This window comes from Mus caroli, unplaced genomic scaffold (assembly GCF_978045245.1).
Source record: "Mus caroli unplaced genomic scaffold, Mus_caroli_1 scaffold_12, whole genome shotgun sequence".
Taxonomy (NCBI): domain Eukaryota; kingdom Metazoa; phylum Chordata; class Mammalia; order Rodentia; family Muridae; genus Mus; species Mus caroli.
Window position 1 is genome coordinate 53484422 of NW_028227267.1, and position 23835 is coordinate 53508256.

The 23835-nt window shown below is 45.9% G+C and overlaps 1 protein-coding gene and 1 pseudogene across 1 annotated transcript in view; both read right to left on the bottom strand.

Annotated features, from left to right (window-relative positions):
- The window catches only part of Cryl1 (crystallin lambda 1), a 132134-nt gene that overhangs the window by 99585 nt on the left and 8714 nt on the right, over window positions 1-23835 (bottom strand). Inside the window, exon 2 of the mRNA XM_021182253.2 lies at window positions 16947-17054. Within this exon, the coding sequence (XP_021037912.1) occupies window positions 16947-17054 (108 nt within the window). The remainder of the gene's footprint in view (window positions 1-16946; window positions 17055-23835) is intronic.
- Window positions 19062-19428, bottom strand: LOC110309525 (large ribosomal subunit protein eL34 pseudogene; annotated as a pseudogene).

A 23835-nucleotide genomic window follows, 5' to 3' on the forward strand; every position in this document is an offset into this window, starting at 1 on the left:
AATGGTAATACTAATTGACACAGTAAATTCAAGCTCCTTTCAGTCCCTGCTCTTCACAGAGCACCAAAATGCATAAGACATACAACACACCCTAAAGAGACACAGCAAGAACACAAGCCTGGCAGCATCAGAATGCCCACTTATAGACGTACCATGCATCATGAAGACGAAGGCAGCGTGGCAGAGAAACACACGGGTCAGAGATCCTGGTGCTGAGTGCAGAGCTAGAGCAGAGAGACTCAGCAAAAGTACAGAACAGACCTCAAATAGGACATCTTTGTTAGTCCGCACTGCTGAGGAAAGCATCCACGAGAGGAAACTCTCCATTCTGAGAGAAAAATGAATCAAAGTCAGAGAAGTACAGGGCCATCCTTGGATGCTCAGGGAGTTCAAGGCCACCCTCGGATACACTAAGGTGAAGATCGGAAACTCTAAAACTATATGGGTTTGGAGAAAGAAAGAGAGAAAGAGAGAGAGGGGGGGGGGAGAGAGAGAGAGAGGGAGAGGGAGAGGGAGAGAGAGAGAGAGAACTTCAAGAATTCGATACAAGCCGGGCGTGGTGGCGCTCGCCTTTAATCCCAGCACTTGGGAGGTAGAGGCAGGCGGATTTCTGAGTTCGAGGCCAGCCTGGTCTACAAAGTGAGTTCCAGGACAGCCAGGGCTACACAGAGAAACCCTGTCTCGAAAAACCAAAAAAAAAAAAAAAAAAAGAATTCGATACAATGATTTTATAAGCCCAAAGTAGGAAAACAAAAGTAAAAATTAAAAATAAAAAGAATAACTAAATAAATAAAAGGCAAAAAGGATTCCATCAAACTAAAAGCCTCTCCTATGGAAAGAGTCTACAGAAGAAAGAGACAACCTGCAGAAAGGGGGGAGATCTAAAGGACCATACATACATAAGGAACTCAAAAACCTAACAATACTAAAAATCCAATTCCAAAGTGGGTAAATGGGGCTGGGGCGCACAGCACTTGCAAGGTTGTAGGCTCCATTTCAAGCACCACAGAGAACAATGGGCTGGGCAGTGACCTGTGATAATCCCAGAAACAGACCTGTAAAGTACCACTTTAAAGCCCAGTGTTCCCAGCTACTGCACACATTCGGCATGTATGTGATATGTATTATACTGCCATGAACTGCATCATGGCTTCTACCCATGTGCACAGAGAGGTGCTTACTGAAGTGTTCGTCCTGGCAAGGCCCCCTGTGTTCCTCTGAAGCCTGACCTTGCCATCTGAAACAAAGAGGGGGAGGGGGAAGGGGGGGTCTGAGGATCTAAGTCAGTGATGGACAACTGCCTGGCATGGGTGGGTAAGCCTTTAGTTCAAACCCTCGAATGGAAAATGGCTGCCTCAAACTCATGGCAAGTCTCCCTCCTTGGCCTGGGATTACAAAGCAAGGCACCTCAGCTGCTAGCTGGCTTTCTCCATCTTCAGCTGCAGTGCACACACACACACACTTCCTTACCCTTCCTCCTATTCTACTTGTCTCATCTTTACAAGTCCTCTCCCACAAGATTTACTTAGAGCACTGGCACAGTGAAGACATGAGCTATCCACATGCTAACGGTGAGAGGGATGTGCCATCCTCCCTTACCATGCACTCACACCCGCCCTTACTGTGCACACGCACCCTCCCTTACAAGTACTGCTCATCTCCACACCAGGGGTGCCAGGCTTGTACTTTGAATACAGGGCTCCCATTTTCCCTGCAGGTTCCCCCTCTGCCTGGCAGACCCACTGCTTCTTTCAGGGTGTTGTTATCATGATAGTGACTTTCTCAACGTGAATACGACACCTGGCAGAACAATTTCAAAAGGGAACAGGTTTTTTTGGCTCAGTGTTAAAAGTGTCGGTGCATCATAGCAGAGATGCCTGGAGGGGACAGCAGAGTTTATAGCGTACTGCCGAGAAGCAGAAAAGGAGGAGAAGGGACTAGATACAAAATCCCCAGAGATCAGGTATATGATGGTGCACACCTTGAATCCCAGGTGCTCAGGAAGCAGAAGCAGGCAGACTTCTTTCAGTTGGAAGACAGCTGAGGTTACACAACAACCCCCCCCCCGTCTCTTGTGTGTGTGTGTGGGGGGGGGGCAGTGTAGGTGTGAGTGTGTGTGTGAGTGTGCACGTGAATGTATGTCAGTGTGTGAGTGTGTGTGAGAATGTGTGAGCACGTACTTTACAAAGAGTTTCTATAATGTCACATCTAATATTTAGCTTTATTCTTTGCTTTATTGTGCACACAGAATTGGACTAATTATCACAAGGAAATTTTTCACCAAATTGTGCTGTGCCTAAAATAAACTACTCAGGGTCAGGCTCCCAAAGTTTGAAGCAAGATGACTGAATACTGAGTCACGTTGAACGGAACTGCCTTCCTCCCTCCTGCACATCATTATTCTGCTGCCTGTGGTAATGGCAAAGACCCCTGGAATTCTATATGTGTTTGTGTGTGTGGTGGCTTAAATAGGAATGGCTCCCACAGACTACTATGTGTGAATACTTGGTCATAGGGAGTGGCACAATTAGGAAGTGTGGCCTTGTTGGAGAAAGAGTGTCACTATGGGAGCAGGCTTAAGGTCACCCATGCTCAAGTGAGGCCTAGTGTGGCACATAGTTTCCTTCTGCTGTCTTTGGATCAAGATGTAGAACTCTCAGCTCCTTCTCCAGCACGTGTCTCCCACCATGATGATAATGGACTAAACCTCTGAACTGTAAGTCAGCCACAAAAAATGTTTTCCTTTATAAGAGTTGCCATGGTCAGGTGTCTCTTCATAACAATAGAACCCTAACTTAGACAGTGCGTATATATGCTTGTGTATCTAATGGTGCCACCATATGGGAACCAAATATTTAAAACTCTGCAGAGGGCATTTTATAGTCAAAGCACAACAGTCACCAACAGACATGCCATGCCGCGTCCCATGAGCACCCATGGGCTACACCTCTCTATACGGTTGTAGTCTACAATGTCTGGACAGCTTTCCTGAGCTCTGCACAAAATGAAGGACTGACTCCCTTTTCTTAGCAGGGCTTCCTTTTTTCTGCCTGATCTGAGAAACTAGACCCCCAAATCTTCTACCAAAGGAATGTCATGTGATCCTTGGTCCAGCTTCATGGAATGCCTCTCCATGCAAATGAAGTGTCCCCAGAACCTTCAACCTCAGCCAATGAAACATCACCCTAAGAAGTACACCTTCCCACTCTCTAAGGTTTATATATATAGCCCATACATGACCCAGAATAAAATGTATGTGCACAAGCTGTTTCACTGACGATCGTCTATGAGAAATGTTTTCTAAAAGAGCTGTAACACTGAAGAGCTGTAACACTGAAGAGCTGTAACACTGAAGAGCTGTAACACTGAAGAGCTGTAACACTGAAGAGCTGTAACACTGAAGAGCTGTAACACTGAAGAGCTGTAGCACTGAAGAGCTGTAGCACTGAAGAGCTGTAGCACTGAAGAGCTGTAGCACTGAAGAGCTGTAGCACTGAAGAGCTGTAACACTGAAGAGCTGTAACACTGAAGAGCTGTAACACTGAAGAGCTGTAACACTGAAGAGCTGTAACACTGAAGAGCTGTAACACTGAAGAGCTGTAACACTGAAGAGCTGTAACACTGAAGAGCTGTAGCACTGAAGAGCTGTAGCACTGAAGAGCTGTAACACTGAAGAGCTGTAGCACTGAAGAGCTGTAGCACTGAAGAGCTGTAGCACTGAAGAGCTGTAACACTGAAGAGCTGTAACACTGAAGAGCTGTAACACTGAAGAGCTGTAACACTGAAGAGCTGTAGCACTGAAGAGCTGTAGCACTGAAGAGCTGTAGCACTGAAGAGCTGTAGCACTGAAGAGCTGTAGCACTGAAGAGCTGTAGCACTGAAGAGCTGTAGCACTGAAGAGCTGTAGCACTGAAGAGCTGTAGCACTGAAGAGCTGTAGCACTGAAGAGCTGTAGCACTGAAGAGCTGTAGCACTGAAGAGCTGTAGCACTGAAGAGCTGTAGCACTGAAGAGCTGTAGCACTGAAGAGCTGTAGCACTGAAGAGCTGTAACACTGAAGAGCTGTAGCACTGAAGAGCTGTAGCACTGAAGAGCTGTAGCACTGAAGAGCTGTAGCACTGAAGAGCTGTAGCACTGAAGAGCTGTAGCACTGAAGAGCTGTAGCACTGAAGAGCTGTAGCACTGAAGAGCTGTAACACTGAAGAGCTGTAACACTGAAGAGCTGTAACACTGAAGAGCTGTAACACTGAAGAGCTGTAACACTGAAGAGCTGTAGCACTGAAGAGCTGTAGCACTGAAGAGCTGTAGCACTGAAGAGCTGTAGCACTGAAGAGCTGTAGCACTGAAGAGCTGTAGCACTGAAGAGCTGTAGCACTGAAGAGCTGTAGCACTGAAGAGCTGTAGCACTGAAGAGCTGTAGCACTGAAGAGCTGTAGCACTGAAGAGCTGTAGCACTGAAGAGCTGTAACACTGAAGAGCTGTAGCACTGAAGAGCTGTAGCACTGAAGAGCTGTAGCACTGAAGAGCTGTAGCACTGAAGAGCTGTAGCACTGAAGAGCTGTAGCACTGAAGAGCTGTAGCACTGAAGAGCTGTAGCACTGAAGAGCTGTAGCACTGAAGAGCTGTAGCACTGAAGAGCTGTAGCACTGAAGAGCTGTAACACTGAAGAGCTGTAGCACTGAAGAGCTGTAGCACTGAAGAGCTGTAACACTGAAGAGCTGTAACACTGAAGAGCTGTAACACTGAAGAGCTGTAGCACTGAAGAGCTGTAGCACTGAAGAGCTGTAGCACTGAAGAGCTGTAGCACTGAAGAGCTGTAGCACTGAAGAGCTGTAGCACTGAAGAGCTGTAGCACTGAAGAGCTGTAGCACTGAAGAGCTGTAACACTGAAGAGCTGTAGCACTGAAGAGCTGTAACACTGAAGAGCTGTAGCACTGAAGAGCTGTAGCACTGAAGAGCTGTAGCACTGAAGAGCTGTAGCACTGAAGAGCTGTAACACTGAAGAGCTGTAGCACTGAAGAGCTGTAGCACTGAAGAGCTGTAGCACTGAAGAGCTGTAACACTGAAGAGCTGTAGCACTGAAGAGCTGTAGCAACACTGAAGAGCTGTAGCACTGAAGAGCTGTAGCACTGAAGAGCTGTAACACTGAAGAGCTGTAACACTGGAATCTTCAGAGGAGACTTCCTCCCCACAGCACTCACTGCCGGACTAGGATCCTGCAGATCCACCCGTTCATCAGGTCCTGACATCTCTTATGGTTTTGGTTGTGAGCCTAGTCTTTAATGGCTGAGCCATCTCTCCAGCCCAGGTCCTGACATCTCAAGGGAGGAAGCAGACCATTGGACTTGGTTCCGCTCCATCCTTCCCCACCTGATGTGTGGCAGTGCCTGGACACCCCAAGGGAAGAAACAAACAAACAAACAAACAAAACAGGACTACATCCATGTTCAGGGATAAGCTATAAACTGACCTAAAGACAGATCTTACAGGCCACTCATCTCAGGGAACTCATGCCAAGTGGCAAGCAAGCAGTCTGCACTGAAACCCACCCACTGGACACAGGACAGGAGCAGCACAGAGAGCCAGCCAGAGGGAGTCACATGACGGTGAACTTTGGAAAAAGACCTGCTCAGTGAAACAACCAAGAGCTGCAGTGTGTTAACAGAGTGGTCACTGGACAGCCCAGCTCAGGTGTCCCCTGAACAATGTCCCATTGCTGCCACAGTGATGCATCTGCAGAGATCGCTTCCAGTCTCCCCTGCCCCCTCGCAGTCTTACATTCAGTCCTTACAAGTAGAGGAAATAAAGGCACCTCCATTCTCTGTCACCTCAGAGATCCCTGCGCCTGCTTTGCCTGGAGGTTAGGCAGGCCTCCTGGCTGAGGGGATGCATGGCACATCTGAATTACTCAGTTTTGAGTTAGCAATATGATTTGTGCAAATTTGATCGGTAGCAATATCTAAGGATTCCACAAAGCTGGACGAAGCCAGCACATAACCCAGAAATACAACCAGACTAAAAAAATATTCATACATCTGAAGAACTGTGTAGAGCTACCAAACAGAAACTCACTTTGCTCAGTTAGAAGTATCTGAAATACTGAGAGCCTCAGTAGCTGAGATACTGGGTAGCTCAGTGGTAGAGTGCTCGATCCCCTGGCGTGCACGAAGCCCTGGGTTTAGGCCCCAGCACAATATGAACAGGGTGTAGTAGACACACCTGTGATTCTAGCACATAGGAAGGCAAGCAGGGAGTTCAAGACCATTCTCAGCTACATAGTGAGCTTGCGGCCCAGCCTGGGATACATGAGACCCTGACTAAAAAAAATAATAATAAAATAAACTTAAAAATTAAGTATCCGACATCAAAAACAAGTAGTTGAGAGAGTCAGCCAGGGCTACATAGTAAGACCGTGTCTCATAACTGAAGAAAGAAGTAGAAAGAATACCAAGCATGCCACTGCTACTCCCCACACCAACTGTCACTGATCTGTCAATCCTTAAGTGACTATAATAGAAAACTTGCTCCGAGTCATGACCCCGCCTCACACAACCCAGCCTGTACTGAACTGACAGCATCTTCCTTTATTGGTTTATTTTACAGTTCTGAGAACAGAACCCAGGGCCTCCTGATGCTAGGCAAGCCCTGTACACGGCATCTTAGACTGCTCAAGCCCATCCATTTCATCCTGTAAGGAATTATCAAATATGCTCAGAGGCATCTCCTTCAAGCTGCTGAAGCCTTTTCGTCTTCGAACCTTTTCATCAACGCAAGCCACTAGATGGCAGGCTAACACTATGATGCAGAATAAAAATGTTTGTCAGCGACACCTGTGGTGTGGGCCCAACGCTTGGAAAGCAGATGTAGGATTAGTTCAGGACTATCCTGGGGTACACAGCAAGTTTGAGACCTGGCTGCGACACAGGAGACTGTCACAAAATCTGAAAACTTAGAAGGGAAAGGATATGCAAACAATTATCACTATAAGGTGAAATAAGGGTGGATTTTTAAAACTTTTCTAAAAATCGCTTTAATTTACATTTATTTACCTGTTATTTATTCATTCATCTGGTGTGTGTGTGAGCATTTGTGTGTACATGTGTGGGCATATACATACATGCCACAGTGCATGTGTGCCCCATTGGGTCATATGGCGGTCAGAAGACAGCTTGCTGAAATCTGTTTTCTCCTTCTGCCATGCAAGTCACAGGAATCAAACACAGGCCCCCACCTTTACCCACTGAGCCATCTCACTGGCCCCTTATTGCTATTTTAGACGTTGTATTAAAAATCATCAACTAGGGCCAGGTGTTGGTGGCACACACCTTTAGTTCCAACACTGGGGAGGCAGAAGCAGGTAGATCTCTCTGAGTTCAAGGGCAGCCTGGTCTACAGAGGAAGTTCCAGGACAGCCATGGCTACACAGAGAGACCCTGTCTTGACAAAGAAACAAACCATCAACTAGGAACTAGGGACTTTTGTCTTTAATCCTAGTACTTAGAAGGCAGAAGCAGGCAGACTTCTGTGAGTTCCAGGAAAGCCTGGCCTATGTGGCAAGTTTAAGACAGCCTGCTCTACACAGTGACACTTTTTTTTAACCACACAAAAGGCACCTGTCTAGGGCTAGAGAGATGGCTCAGTGGTTAAGAGCACCGGTTGCTCTTCCGAAGGTCCTGAGTTCAAATCCCAGCAACCACATGAAAAAAAGTCACCTGTCTAAATAGGTGAAGACAATGGGAAGCTGAAGCCCTGGCCCACTGATTGACAGGAAGAAATGAGGCTGCTGTGGGCATGACCATCCCTTGAAAATTAAACGCAAGGAGTTACACCAGACTTTTTTTTGCCAGCACACTGTTTTCTAAAACCTCGAGGACCTTCCCTCAAAGACTATCTGCAGTTGGCCAAGGGCCTTCTACCAAGTCATCACACCTGCTACCCACTCACCCAGCCAGCTCTGGGAATCCGGAACCCTCTCTCAGAGGCATCTAAGCTTGGACGTGCTGCCAAAAACAAGAAAGAGCCTCAGCTGCCCACAGGGAGTCCATGGGGCTGACTGACAGGCGGGAATGGGCCTTCTCACATCCACTCTTCCCTCCGGGGCTCTGAAAAGGGCCTCTTTAGAGGCTGGTGTCACCTCTGGGGCTCAGAAGCCAGAGAAATAGAGAAGCTCTGCTTAAGTCCTAGGACAGTCAATTTCACCAGAATGTACAGTGCAGTGTCTGGTGTCAGCACGCTCATGAAAGTGGCACTTGCTAGTGAGTCAGACACACGGGGAGACTGCTACAGTTTGGATGTGTACCACAAGGCTCATGGGCTGGAAACTTCCATAGTGATGAAAGGTGGCGGGACCTTTAGTAGGCACGGCCTCCTGGGAGGTGAGGTCTCACACAAATGAAGTGATGGGTACAGGTGTCACAGGAGTGGGCTAGCTATAAAAAGGAGAACAAGTTATAAAAAGAACCCCCTCCCTGGTTCCTGTCTTTCCAACTGGCACACCACCCCCTCCTCTTCCCAAGTCTTCCTTCTGTGTGATGCCATTTGTGATGTAGCAAAGGCCCTTGCCAGTGCCTGAGTGAATAGAGCTGCCCAGCACTGGATCTTCAGCATTAAGAGTGTGAGATAGTGAGTCTCCTCTCTTTATAGCACAGACAGTCTCTAATGCTCTGTTACAGCAACGTGAATCAAAATGGTGAGGCAAGGGTCACATCATTCCTTCTGAAATTTATTTCTAAAATCTGATTCTCTAATTTTTAAAGATTTGTTTATTTATGTATGAGTGCTCTCTCTGCAAGTATACCCGAATGCCAGAAGAGGGCATCGGACCCCATTACAGATGGTCGCAAGCCACCGTGCGGTTGCTGGGAATTGAACTCATGACCTCTAGAACAGCCAGTGTTCTTAACTGCTGAGCCATCTCTCCAGCCCTGATTTTCTAATTCTTGCCTGTGCATCCATGCAGGTGTGTGAAGGCCAGAGAGGGTGGCAGTACCCTTTTCCCACTCTGCCTTTTTTCTTTGAGGCAGGGTCTAGAGTTCAGTTTTTCCACTATGCTAGCAAGCCCCCGCAGTACTGTCCCTGTACCACCATGGTGCTAAGGCAGCAGACATGTTCGTGGCGCTTGTTGTCTGGGTGCTAGAATGGCGCAGTGAGCTCTCTCAACCATCAATCTATCTCTCTGGCCGCAAGTCGCATGTTTTTAAACATGATATCTTTCTGTGTAGCCCCGGCTGTCCTGGACTTGTTATGTAGACCAGGCTAACCTCAAACTCAGAGATGCACCTGCCTCTACCTCAGTCCCAAGGACTGGAAGTGAAGGTGTGCACCAGCATCCCCGCCCCAGTTGCACCACCAGAACCCACATCTTTTGCTCCATCTAAGCCCCCTCAGCCACACCCACCTGCCACCATGTCCCTAAGCAGCACACAGGGTTGAACGGAAACCCTGCCCTCAGGATACACAGGGACAGCCGCTTACAGCCCTACCATCTAGAGCAAGTCACACAGTATTCTGACTCCTCCTCGGATGTCAAATCCTCACATGTCAATCACATCAACTAGAGCCATTTCAGCTTGGATAGGAAAACAAATAAAGGAAATGAAGCAATTGTTTGGACTGCTGTGGTGACAGCCAAGTAACAGCAGAATCTGTGAACACCCAGATAACCGGGGTAAACGACCCAGCTGAAGCCACAACCTGGGGCTGTGAACCGCAAACCACCAGGCCTTAGACGACTCCTGGACCCGCACTTTGTGTGTCCTTCTAGGTGGTTAGACTGCATCTGCCTCTCCACTGACATACACTTTATTTACTATTCATCAATAAAATTAGATATGTCATCCCACCACGAATGCATCCATGATGTCTTACATTTATGCTTTAAAAAAAGAAAAAAAAACAACATATACACTTGGGAAGTGGTAGCACACGCCTTTAGTCACTGCGCTCCAGAGGCAGAGGCAGGCAGATCTCTGTGGGTTTGAGTCTACCCTGGTCTACAGAGCAAGTTCTAGGACAGCCAGAGCTGCACAGAGAATCTCTGCCTCAAAAAGCCAACCCCCCACCCCAAAAGAGCACACACACACACTTTTTAAACTACATATTTTATGGTTTTTATATATAAACAATCGATAGAAATAGTACCTTTTTTTTTTCTGTCACATGATGATATTCTGTCTACTTCCTTAGGGTGTTACCTTCAAAAATCTGTGTTCAAATGTCTCCTTTCCAAACACTTACAGTCTGCAAGCCAGAGGTCCCGGCTCTCCAGCAGCCTCGCAGTACTCCCGTCTCTGCCTGTTTCTCCTAACGGGGGAATAGCACTTTATGCGAGCATAGGGTGTATACAAGCTACAGACTGAACGCAGCAACAAAGTGGGTGGGGCTATGCTCTGCACAACCCCGTCTGTTTACAGAATGTCCCCAAGTGGCCCGGATTAGGGCCGTGAGAGTTACCCTGGAAGCACAGGACAGCAGTCTCCAAGCCCTGAAGTTACAGACCACAGAAACCCAGCCGGGACAGGTTTTTTTTTTTTTTTTTTTTGCTTTGGTTTGGTTTGGTTTGGTTTGAACTTTTCATTTATTCTTTGTGAGTTTCACATCACCCACCCCAATCCCACTCACCACCCTGTCTCTTCATATCTGCCCTCTGCCCTTGCAACCTCCCCCCTAAAAGGGAATAAAAACCAAACAAACAAAATCAACAAAGCATAGAAAACATCTCATCATAGAAAGCTGTAGAGTGTCACAGTGTGTCCCACAGTGTACCTCTCTGCCCACACATCGTCACTTGCAAATGTTCATTATGATTAGTTACTGGCCTGGCTCGAGGCCCCTGGCTTCCACTACACCATCATCAGTACTGTATCCTAACCAGGACTCCTCTCAGATTGTCACGGATATCCTGGGGCTTCGGATCTGCCGGACCGGCCCCTTCACAAGCTCCAGCAGTTCATAGATGGGATAGGCGTTGGGGTTGGGCCAGCTCAGAGCCCTGGATCTGGGTCTGAGTGAGAGCTGAGTCAGTCAGCCTGGCAGTTCTCCTAAACCCAGACTACCCAAGGCTAGCTCTCCAGCACTGCCCTGGCTAGCTCGCCCAATGCCACTGCCGGCAAGGGTCAGCTCTCCTGCCCTGAATCCACTCAGCAGGGCTTTCTAAAACAGCAGCAGTCAGACCATGCCAATGGGGGGCTGCTGGTCTAACTGGTCTAAGTTCTACATTCCTCCTCTGTGTAGCAGCTGGTGCTGGGGAGTGCCCAGGAGTCACAGTGAGCAGCCACGGAGGAAGGCTTCCCAGCCCCAAGTGACAGCCTCTTGATGCGCAGTGCCTTCCAGGCTTCTGCTGAGTCATGGCTAGTAATGCCCCACTGGCCAGGTCCAAGTCCAAGGTAGAGTCGAGAGCCACCTTGTGCTGGATTGACACACACATGAATTCCCAGGGCTTGGGAAGCCAACGCCACCTGCACTACACAGTGAGGCTCTGCCTCAAAACAGAACACAAAGTATACCTCAAGGAGCCAACAGAAGAGTGCTTGCCTTACGTGAGCCACAGGTTCAATCCCCAGTTCTTCAAAACACCAAAGAAGGTGGGGTGTGTCACCAGACCAGGTAACTTACTGTCCACCGTTCCAAAGAGTGGTTTTGTATTGCTGTTTTATTTCATGACAGTGTCTCATGATCTCAAGCTCCTGATCCTCCTGCCTCTACCACCCACATGCTGGGATTACAGGCATGAACCACCCCACGCCACCACTATTCCAGCTGTTATGGCCCACGGTGTTTGAGAAAACTAAAACTCGAGTTCCCAAGCAAGAGAACAGACAAATCCAGAAGAATCCAGGTAGAAACAGAGTTTAGGATGAAGTTTAGGCCCGGGGCAGACAGGAGGCTGTCGAGGTAAAAACAGGAGATCAGGGTCACCTGCAGGGCAGGAGTTTGGAAACGTCAGCTGTCTAGGAGCCAGGACAGGGCAGCTGCCTTGTTTCAGAGATCACTTCCAGTGGTTTATTAACTCCTGAGCCATCTTTACAAAAAAAAAAAAAAAAAAAAAAAACCTGAGGATTTTGCAGAGAGATAGGAGTGCCGGTGACCAGAGATAGTCAAGAAAGGCAGGTGACAGAGATGTCATCCAAAGATAGCGGTCACAGACCAGGACTTGAGCCAGTTCACACCTGAGTTGGGGTGAGCAGTCAGATGACCACCCCACAGCCTGCACCAGGGTGTGCTGGACTCTGGAGGACTTACAGAAACACAACAAACTATGAATCCCAAGAAACAACACGCTTAGATCTACAGGCAGCGTTGGTACTTTGCTTACTGGGTTTCAGTTTATCTGCTTAAAGTGTTCCCTTCGCCCTGAAGGGCTTTGAGACCCAACATCTACCCAGTTCCAGGCAACACAAAGGAGAGGCAGGGCAGTATGAGTAAGGCTCTCCCCATTAGATGCTGCCATCCACCTGGGCCAGCAACACGTTTCTCACTGTGCTCCCAGCTAGGAAAATGTTACTCTTGGGTGACTTTTTTCCCCATGTACTAAGAGTTCCTGTCACATGGTATGAGTTATGACAATAATTTCTTCAGTGACTTCTTGTTTCCTCTTTTTTTTGAGCCAGGGTCTCATTTTGTGGCCCAGCCAAACCTGGAATTTACAGCAATCCTCCTGCCTCAGCTTCCAAGTTCTTCTGGGGTTACAGATGTGAGCCACTATGCCTGTCTTCTAATTTCTTAATTTTCCTATCCTATGTCTGATTTCACACTTTCCAAATCCATGTGTACTATTTCTACTATTGAAGATTGGTTACCAAGAGTGGCAGTACACACCTGTAATCCCAGTACTTTGTAGAAAGAGGTCGGAAGGTTATAAATTCCAGTATAGCCTGGGCTACACAGCAAGTTTAAGGCCAGTCTGAGAGACATAAACAGATACCATCTCCAAAAATAAGGAGGGAGCATATAGCTCCGTAGCACTGCCCTAGGGTCAATCTAACATACATAGGATTTTCTAAGCCTGTCAAAAATAGGGGTGCGTGTGTGTGTGTGTGTGTGTGAGAGAGAGAGAGAGAGAGAGAGAGAGAGAGAAATGTGGGTTGTATCTGTGATTTGTCTGCATATGTGTGTGTGTGTGCGTCTGATATGTATGTGTATATGATGTATCTGTATGTGGTATGGTGTGTGTCTGTGATTATGTGTGTGTATGTGTGATGTGGGGTATGTCTGTATATGTGTGTGATTGTGCATGTGTCTGCACATGTGCATGGTAGTGTATGTGTGTGTGTGTGAGAGAGAGAGACCTGTCTGTATGTGTGTGTAGCTGTGTGTGTCTGTATATGTGTGTGTCTGATGTGTGTGTATGTGACATATCTGTGTGTGGTATGGTGTGTGTCTGTGATTATGTGTGTGTATGTGTGATATGGGGTATGTCTGTATATGTGTGTGATTGTGTGTGTGTCTGTACGTGTGTGGGATAGTGTGTGTGTGTAACTGTGTGTGTCTGTATATTTGTGTGTGATATATCTCTGTGTGTGTTTGTATGTGTGTGATATGTCTGTGTCTGTATGTGTGGTGTGGTGTGTGCTTTTTGAGTATAAGTTCCTGAAGAGGCCAGAAGAAGGGTTGAGTGTCCTGGAGCTAGAGTTACATGCTGTCGTCAGCTGTCTGAGATGGGCACTCTGAACACAGGTGTTCTTCAAGAACTGCAAGTGCTCTTAACCAGTGAGCCAGCTCACCGGGAACTGCTTGTAATTTCCTGCTGTCAAATTTTCAGAAAAATCAAAAGAAAGCCAGGCCCAGTGAGCCACTCTTGTGACTCCAGAATTGGAGTTAGGGATCAGAAAACCAGAAGGACCTTCATGGGTACATAAAGAATTCAAGGCCAGCCTGGGCTACATGAGATCCTATATCAGGAAACAAAGACTCAGAATGTGGGGAGTAAACCAAGTCACAGCGTGGGACAAATGGCTGGGGGAGGGGCCTGTGAAAAATATTATCAAAGCAAAAAAAAGGCAAGAAAGAAAAGAGGTGTCTCCAGGAGAGCTCTCTTCTGAGGATCTAAGACACTAGGCATCTTGCTCTACTTATATCTGTAGTATGGTGGGGAATCTTAGGAGAACTGTCTTGTGGCAAGCCTGGGCTACATGGGTTCTAGGTCATCTAGAAATTAGCATAAGGCCCTTCTAAAACCTATGAACACCTAGAACCTTTTATATTCCAGGCTCTGAGACAAGAAACATCATTCACAGTGGCTAAGAGCTCATGTGACATTGAAAAACGAGGACCACTGTAAACAAAATGCACAGATTGGACCTAATGGGGCCCCTGCCTCCTGCAGTGGTCACACACCACAAAACTGTCAGGTAACGCCGTAAATCCTGGGGCTTCAGGCATGTTCCCTATACATTAGCTTCAGGCAGTGTCAGGTGACTTGCAGCCAACAGCAACAGGATGATGATTCTCAAGTTAATGTCACTCAGCTCCAAGGCCACCAACCACGAACACAATCACCAGAATCTAGTGACAAGCCTAGGCCTGCTGAAAAGCTGTCACCATCCAAGGATACAATGCCAGGGCACATAACCACCGCACAAGGGGAGGGGACACTATAGGACAAGTGTGTGCTCCTACACTCAGCAGCCGGACTGTGGATACAATGGATCTCTAAGAGATGAAAGTCCTCTGGGAACCTCACACCGAGGCCAGGAAAGGGCTGAAGCCCTGATGCCAGCCCAGGGAGGAACTTGGCTTCCACAAGTGACATCATCATTCTGCTAGGTCATCAAGCCACCTTGTAGGGCCAGAAGATGGACAATAAGGGTTCCGTGATAGATGGGACCACACCTTGACCAGGACTGCTCAGATATGCATAACACGTTCCCTCTGTCCAAACCTAAGCTTTGTGTTAGGATCCCCAACAACAGACATGCCTGTCACTAGACTCTTTTTATTTGTTCCTCTTCCCCATGTGATCACACTGAATAAATCTCCTTTCTCTGCTTTTCACTATAACGCGTGCATTACTGAGCCCAGGCTTTAACCCTAAAACTCTGAAAACGGATGATTTTACCAGCTACCATTTCCAAAGCAAGGTCTGCAAAGCTCTAATATAAAGCACTCAGTATGGGAATAGAAGGCGACTGTGATAAAGTATTGCTGTTCCTCTGGTCTGCAGGTTCTGCATCCTCAGTCCCACCCAACTGCAGATGAAAAATAATCAGAATTATATTTTCCATCTGTATAGGACGTGCACAGGCTGTTTTCTTGTCATTGCCCCTAAACAATGAGTACGACTTCTGCCATAGCATTTTATCGCAGTGGGAATCACGAGCCCATCTCGAGACGACGGAAGGGCTACAGGGGGTGGGTAGGTTCATTATGGATGCTATGCTACATTCCGACAAGCGACTTGGGCATCTGTGGATTCTGGTGAGGGATGTACTAATGTAGTTAAATATTCTCTGAAGATTTCTACTCCCAGATATATGGTGGAACAAATTTCTGAAAAGTCACTTCACAAAGTCTTTACATGGGATTTTGAGCAAGAATTATTATGCTCCCGAGAGGCACCACAAAGAAAAAACCTTTAGGGTTTTCCCCTCCACCAAAAACATGTTTTTAATAGAAAGTAGGAATGAAATTGGGTCTACTTAATAGTAAAGCAGTGCATGCTCACACAATCGGGACCTTGGATCCAATCCTCAGCACCGAAGGAAGGACTGGAATATACAGGTGGCAAAACATCCATCATGGGGACAGTTGACCCATGTCACATGCTATCAGCAGATCAAAAACAAGATGATACCATTAGACACACACTGTGACTCACTAAGACCCAGGACACTGGCGGTACCTAGTGCTCACTGGGGTACAGAGCACCAAGAACTCCAACTTATCCCTAGGAAGAGTGCAAGACAGTACAGCCACTTTGTAAATTAGTACAGTGGCTCTTTATAAAGCTGAATATATTTTTGCCATTTAATTCAGGAAGTCATGATCTTTGGCATTTATTCAAAGGAGTTGAAACACGTCTACACTAATCTGCACATGAATATTTTATAGCATCCTCATTTATATTTTCTAAAACTTGCTTCCAAGCATGAATAAATAGTTCATTCTTCACTCTTCAGAAAGTGAATGAATAGTCCAGGAAATGGACCAGTATTCGGTGTTAAGATGGGCTAGGCTATTAAGACATGAAGGAAGCTTAGATGCACATTGCTAAGTGAAAGACGCCACTTAGAAAAAAGCTACCAACTGCCTGAGCCCAACTATACAACATTCAAGAAAAGAAGAATTATGGAGACAATAAAAATATCAGTGGTTTCCAGGGAAGGGATAATGAACAGTCAGAGCACAGAGCATTTTCAGGCAGTAGAACTATTTGGTATAGTCCTATAACCATGGACACAGCACACTTGAGAGCAACTCACAGAATACACAACACCAGGACAGAACCTTAATGTCAGCCAATAGCTCTGGGGGACACTGATATATCAGGGTAGTTTGGTTGACTGTAACAAATTACCAGTGGGAGAGGAATGTTGAAGGTGGGAAGCACTGACTTCAGGGAAGTTTGGGGTAGATAAGAAGCGGCCCATTTTTGCAGTGAGTCTAAAACTTCTCTAAAAGCTTAAAAGCTAGGGCTTCCAGCATAACTGCCACCCTGACAGACACTGAAATAACCACCGAGGCCCCACGTGAGATTGAAGGCTAACACTCACATTTGGCTCCTCCATTCCTCTCTCACTGGCCAGTGTAGGGCTCTCTTCACAGTAGGAGTCTCTTCTCTGGTCTGTGCCAGAGAACCTTAAACCTGACCTTTATTGTCTGAAAGTTACCGCAAAGGCTGTCCAATGAAAAAAATGGTCAACTACAGTCACCGCCTGGAGGACAGGAAGAGTGAGAGGAAGGGAGAGGAACAGGGCCATCATTACCTCCAGATGTGCGAGCCAGGCCTACCTGATATTTTCCAGGGCGTCTGTTATCTGCTGTTGCTCAATGTCATAGAGTTTCACCTTGAAGCCTCCACTGGCAAACAGCATAGCCCAGCTCCGACCAATGAGCCCACTAGGGAGAAAAGGCAAGAAGGATTCAGGTCATTAATCCCTCCAATCACTCTTCATATTCATAAAGCATCTATAAAAATTACAGAATAGCCCATTCTTTTTTAGGGGCTGTAAGAGTTCTGTTTCAAGACAGAGTTTCTCTATGTAGCCCTGGCTTTCCCATAACTCACTCTGTAGACCAGGCTGATCTTGGACTCAGAGATCCACCTGCCTCTGCCTCCAGAATGCTGGGATTCAAGGTGTGCATGCCACCGCCCTGCTACAAGGTCCCACTCTTACAACATTTAATAAATATCTGAAAAGTTTGCATCTTGACAATGTTATGTCTTAAACCATTGCCTGCTTCCACCTATACTGGGCACGTGCAGGGGCAAAGCTGCCATCTGTGCTGCACACAGAGACATTCCTTGTCATTTTTTTCTAAATGGTACAGTGTGACACCTGTTTACACAGCCCTTATGTTGGATTGAACACAACACAAGCAATCTAAAAGGAATTTAAATGGAAGATGTATGGCACCTCTCTGCAAACGCTACCACTTTTATTAACATAAGAGACTTGAGCATCTATGTTGATACCCTCTGGGGACCTTAGAACTTGTCACTCCGGAATACTAAAGGACAACTGCATCGTCTCTATCAGTCCTCCACCCCAGGTAATGGCTGCCACCATCATCACATTTGATCATGGAACAACTGTCAGACATCATAAGACACTTTGCAAGTCTTATCTCTGTTAATCTTTACAATAACCCTAGACAGTAGATACCATTGATTCTTCTTTTATACTTGAAAGGAAAGCATCAAGGGATTAATTCTGGCCTGGCTGCTTGCACTGTGAGGAGAAGATGAAGCCAAGAGTCTGACTCAAGTGCCCTTAATCTTTCTTTTAGGTTTTTGTCTTGATTTTATAAAGAAGAGTCGGGCTTTTATCATAAGGCGTTTTTTAATATACACTCCAAGCATGTGGGTTAAGAGAAAGAAGTACTAAGAAACACACACCAGAGAGCATGAGTGTGAGCTTCCCTAAGACGGGAAACCCCCAAGGTCTAACTTTTATTTTTCTGGCTTCCAGACAAGGTCTCGTGTAACAACCCAGGCTGGCCAGAGAGCAGAAGAAAACCTTGAACCGATTCCTTGGCTTCTACCTCTGGAATGCTGGGATTTCAGGCGTGTGCAACCACCCCAGTTTATAGAGTGCTGAAGAGAAAAGCCACAGTTTCTTCTGTGCTAGGCTGCACTCTACCAGACAATCTTAGACCGGAGCATACGTCTACCCTGTATTCTACCATCCCTTACAGACTTACTGTAGAAGACAAAAAAAACAAAAAAAACAAAAAGGTCAGTTTCCAAAGGACTAAAAACAAAATTATAAAACACATCCAAGAGCATGGCGCACATATAACAAACGTGTTATTCCAGAACCAGGGGGCCAGGAAAGCCCTGAGTTCAGGGCCAGCACAGACTGCATACATAGTAAGATATGTATCCAGAACACTTCCAGGGTCCAAACTGGCTCCTAATCCCATCCTTCAATCAAAGGAAGCAGGATACTTTAGAGAAATGAATAGCTCTAGGGCTGAGCAAGCAAGATAGAAGATGACCCTGGAGCATTCTGCAGCACCAGAAAGCCAGGAAGTGCTCAAGTTGATGCCTGACAGGCCCAGATGTCAGACAGACGCATACAACCATCAAGAGAGTGCTCAGTAGCCAAGGCTATAAAATCCAATTTCTATCACATAGAAATGAGTGAATAAAATTACCCTGCAGAAGAGTTCCAATAATTTTAGACAGCGATACCATTCTTAGAGACACATGGTTTCACTCTTTGATGACTGTTCTTGGTTGTGAACTTGACTTTATTTGTAATAAATAAAACCCAAGCAGATGGGTATGCCTGTAAGGCCTTTTCCTTAATTGAATCATTTCCAAGTGGGAACACACACCTTTTTTTTTTTCCTTTCTTGTAGACCAAGTCTTGATATTTATTACTTTAAAAAGTTGTATATTTATTTTGCTTTCTGACTCTATGCTTGTACCTTCAATACTTTCATAACTATTTTCTGCTCCTCAATAAGGAAAGCCTGCTTGATCCTGTCACGGACACACTTGGCGCATGCACATGGACCCACCATAGGCCCTGCGTCATGACATGCTGTGCTTCTTTGTCTTAGACAGTCTCAGAAGGACTTTGGGTCTCACAGCACGAACCCCTCGAAGTCTGCCTGGGCACACGCCACATGCAGATTTAGGTGCTTTCCCAACCTCCTAGTGTAAAGATAAACAATCCTGTTACCAGGGGTTCAAGACAGCCTACTTTTGTTAGAGGCTGTGTTATAGGAAAGCCCACAAACAGTATGTCAAAAGCTGGACCATCCTGAGTGCCTCTAAGCACTGTCCCCAGAAGAGGAAAAGCAGGAACACACATCTTTAATCCAGATCCTAGCAGTGGGAAAGTCCACCTTTAATCTTGGCCACTCCTTCTGCAGGTAGCCCATACAAAGGACATGGGAAAAGGAGGCATTTGTTCTTTGCCTGCCCTTACTACTTATTGGTAAGTCCATTTCTTCACTGGCAGTAGAGCCTACTTCCTCAGGATCCTGGTGCACACTGAAGACCAGCTGAGATATCCAGCCTTGTGGACAAAACAACTACTAGACTCTTTGATGTTCAACTGGGAGACTAGCTGGACCACAGCCCATAAGCCAATCTAAAAAACTATATAATATTATGTATAATATATTTCTATATACATATTATATAATACACGAATATAATATATATTCACTTGCTCTGTACATACATATTCATTCTATCAGATCTGAACCCTGACTAATACACCCTCCATCTACCCCTAAATGAAGTTTAAGCAGAGGCACTCTCAAAAGTACAGAAAGGAAGGAAACAGAGTAACTCAGCCTTGGAGAAACCTAGCAAACATGACCTCAGCAGGTGTTCAAGTCACTATCAGCCACGGTGAGTCACGCTGACTGTTCACTCCCTTGATATGCCGTGATGAGACTGGCTATTAACCTCTGAGCGTACCCCTCCTGCACCCCCAGCAACCGAGACCTCAGTGCTAATCAGGAGGGAAATATTAGGAGAGTAAACGGAATTCAACTTCTTGCCTAGTATTCTTCAAAATTGTCAAGGTCATCAAGAACAAGGAGTGTCTCAGAAACTGTCACAATCCAGAAACAATAAATGAAGTGGCCCTCTGCATAGGTGAGGAGTTAGCTCCAGGCCTTCCTGCCCCTGTTCTAGTGGGTGGCCATGTCCATAACCTAAAATGGCACAGCATTTGCTCAGAACCTTCACCCATCCTCCTACACCTCTATATCCCACCTTGAACATCTATAAACAACTTATACAGCTAAAACAATGAAAATACTATTGTGCAGGACTGTCATAGTCCGCTGTTTACATCCCTAACACTGCGACCCTCTAACACAGTTCCTTATGTTGTGCTGGCCTGCAACCATAAAAGTATCTCGTTGCTACTTCCTAAGTGTAATTTTTTACTGGTATAAATCATAATGTAAATATGTTTTCCGATGGTCTTAGGTGACCCCTGTGAAAAGGTCATTCAACCCAAAGGGGCTGAGACCTATAAGTCCAGAACCACTGGTTTGGAGGTAACCACAGGAAAAAGTCTGCACACATGAAGTCAGGCACTTTTTTTTTTTTTTGTCAATTATTTTTAGTCTTTGTTTGGTTAAATCTCCAGATATGGATCCCAAGGACACAGAAATGTCGAGACAGTCTCCATTGGACCAATTCTAGCTAAACTCTATTGTTGGACGATCTTCTGTGTGCAGGCAGGCCTAGAAGAAAATGGCACACCCAAACAGGACCTTGCTCCATCTAAATCTCCAGGACTGGAGGAGGTTCACTAGATGGCAGCTGGATCTTTCTTGTACTTATCTCAGCATGCAGATAACATTTCAGTTAGCTTTGTGCAAGGAAGCGGGAGTGGAAAGACTTTATACGCTTGTTTGACCAGATGAACCCCATGCTCTGGGAACCTTTGTAATCTTGGCACATTGTACAGTAGAGCTTGATACGTGTTAGTTATTGACAACCATGAAAAAAGCTGACTCTAGATAAAGGCCAGCGGCACATCCTATGGGGTCAACACAAGAGCAACAGCAGTTTGCTGGGGATACACAGAGTGCCAGCAAGCTAGCTGTGTGCCAGGCGCCACTCCAGCTCCTGACCTTACAGTGGGCGGAAGACAGCCAACTAACAGAAGTGCTGAGAAAGAGGAAGTAGCTGGAAGTAGGACCTTGAGTAGGAAATGGTCGGGACACGGAGAGAACTCTGAAAGCACCATCAGCAACTATCAGTTGGTTGCAGGAGTCGAGGGACCAAACCTGAAGGTGTCTGGAAGAAATGTGCCCTGGCAGAGCTGGAGTATGCTTGCAGGTCCGGGTGGGCAGGTCGGCACCACTAGCACGAAGGTGTTAGGAAAGAGAGACAGAGAATGAGGTCAGAGAGCGGAGGGCAGAGGGGTGATCTCATTACATACAGAGCGTTTTTGGAGGCCACAGCAGGATTCAGGCTTTTAATCTGGGTGTGACGGGTAGCTAATGAAAGGTTTTAGATTACAGACACGAACAGACTGGTTTTAAAAGTTTAAAAGGAGCAGTCTGGAGCTAGGGATGGTGATGTATACCAGCTTTCAGGAGGCTGTCAAAAGGATTTTGGGTTTAAAGGTATTCTTCACTATACAGGAATATCCTGCAGCATGCAATTAAAAACACACACACACACAATGGGCAGCAACTGCAGTTCCCAGGCAGCCCTGAGATCACCAAGGGAATGAGATGCTCCACTGTGTGCTGAGACATAAACTGGGCTGTGCAGATGGATGGTTGTGTTTAGGGCATTGTCCACTCCTGATATGTTCACCTTAAGATGGGTTTTTCCAACACAGCCTCGTCACAAGTCATGAAATGTCTGTACTTATAAGGAGTACAGAGGCCATTATAGGATGTGGTGGTGTACGTGGACAAGGGTAGCAGGGGGATGAAAAGTGGATAACTGGGTTCTTGATTTATATCTTAATAATTGCCAGTGGCCTATATGATGTGGGGAAAAGGAATCAATGCCAAATTATGTTCCAAGAAAGAATGAGATGTCATTAACTCTGTTGGTGAAGACTTTAGGAAACAATTAGGAGTTCAGTGCAGGATATTTTTAAGTGGGAAGCAGACATTAAAGAGGTATGGGGCTAGCACACAACTGGATAGGAACTAGGTTCAGAGTCAAGGCTTGGCCTAAGATGTCTGTGTGGGCATTGCTGTATGGACATTTCTAAAAATGTGACTAATGAGATCCCCAGGAAAGTGAAAGTTGACACAGAAAGCAAAGGTTTGGGCTTTGGGACAGCCCAACTTTCTCTCTTTTCCTTCCTTCCTCTCTCTCTCTCTCTCTCTCTCTCTCTCTCTCTCTCTCTTCCTTCCTTCCTTTCTTCCTTTCTTCCTTTCTTCCTTCCTTTTTTCCTTTCTTGTTTTTTTTTTTGTTTGTTTGTTTGTTGAGATAGGATCTCATTATATAGCCCTGGCTGTCCTGGTTATATAACCAGCAAAATGTTTCAACTCTAGTGGGGAAGTGCACAGCTGGCCAGATAACTCAACAAGTACAAGTGGTTGTACACATTGCCTGCCCACCTGAGTTCAATCCTAGATCTCCTAAGATGGCAGAAGAGGGGGCTGGTGAGATGGCTCAGTGGGTAAGAGCACCCGACTGCTCTTCCAAAGGTCCAGAGTTCAAATCCCAGCAACCACATGGTGGCTCACAACCATCCGTAATGAGATCTGGCGCCCTCTTCTGGAGTGTCTGAAGACAGCTACAGTGTACTTACATATAATAAATAAATAAATCTTAAAAAAAAAAAAAAAAAGATGGCAGAAGAGAACTGACTGCTGAGAATTGACTGCTCTGACCCCCACATATACCCTGTAGCATGAGCAAGTGCTATATAGATAGCTGGATGAATGGATGGATGGATAGATAGGTAGATAGCTAGATGATAGATAATAGATAGATGATAGATAGATGATAGAAGGATAGATGGATAGATATATAGATGATAGAAATAGATGCATAAATGATGGATGGATAATAGATATATAGATGATGGATAGATAAATAACAGATATATAGATGATAGATAATAATAGATGGATAGATAGATAGATAGATAGATAGATGACAACCAAAGGAGAACACAGTACCACCATGTTCACAAGCCACTGATCAGGTTCAGATTTGGGCTGACACTCAAGACATTGGGTTTAGCTGAATAAATAGGGATGTGGATCAATGTAAGGGCAGTCTTAGGGGTCTGGCGTCAAGAGGAGTCTGCCAGGGAAAGGCAAGGCAAAAGAAGCCTCTAATTATAACAACCAGTCTAGGGAACTGAAGGATTAAATGGACATAGATTTGGCAGTTTCTCAGCTGTAGGAGATCTGACTCCATGTTCTACATTATCAGAATCATCTATAACTAATATAAGATTATATACAAATTTTAATCAAACTCATAGAGCTCTAGATGTGCACTAATCAACATGTTAGACTTTAGCCATGTGTAGCCATTAAAATTTAAATTACAGTCAAGTCAATGTTAAAGTTCTGTTGGTGAGCAGAACGGGACACAGTTCAAGTACTCACTGTCCGTGTGTCTCAGTGGCTACCAGGTAGGACAGCAAGGTTGGACAGATGCCTCTCCACAGGTCAGACATTGGGACAACTTGCATCTGTTCTGAACATGTCGACT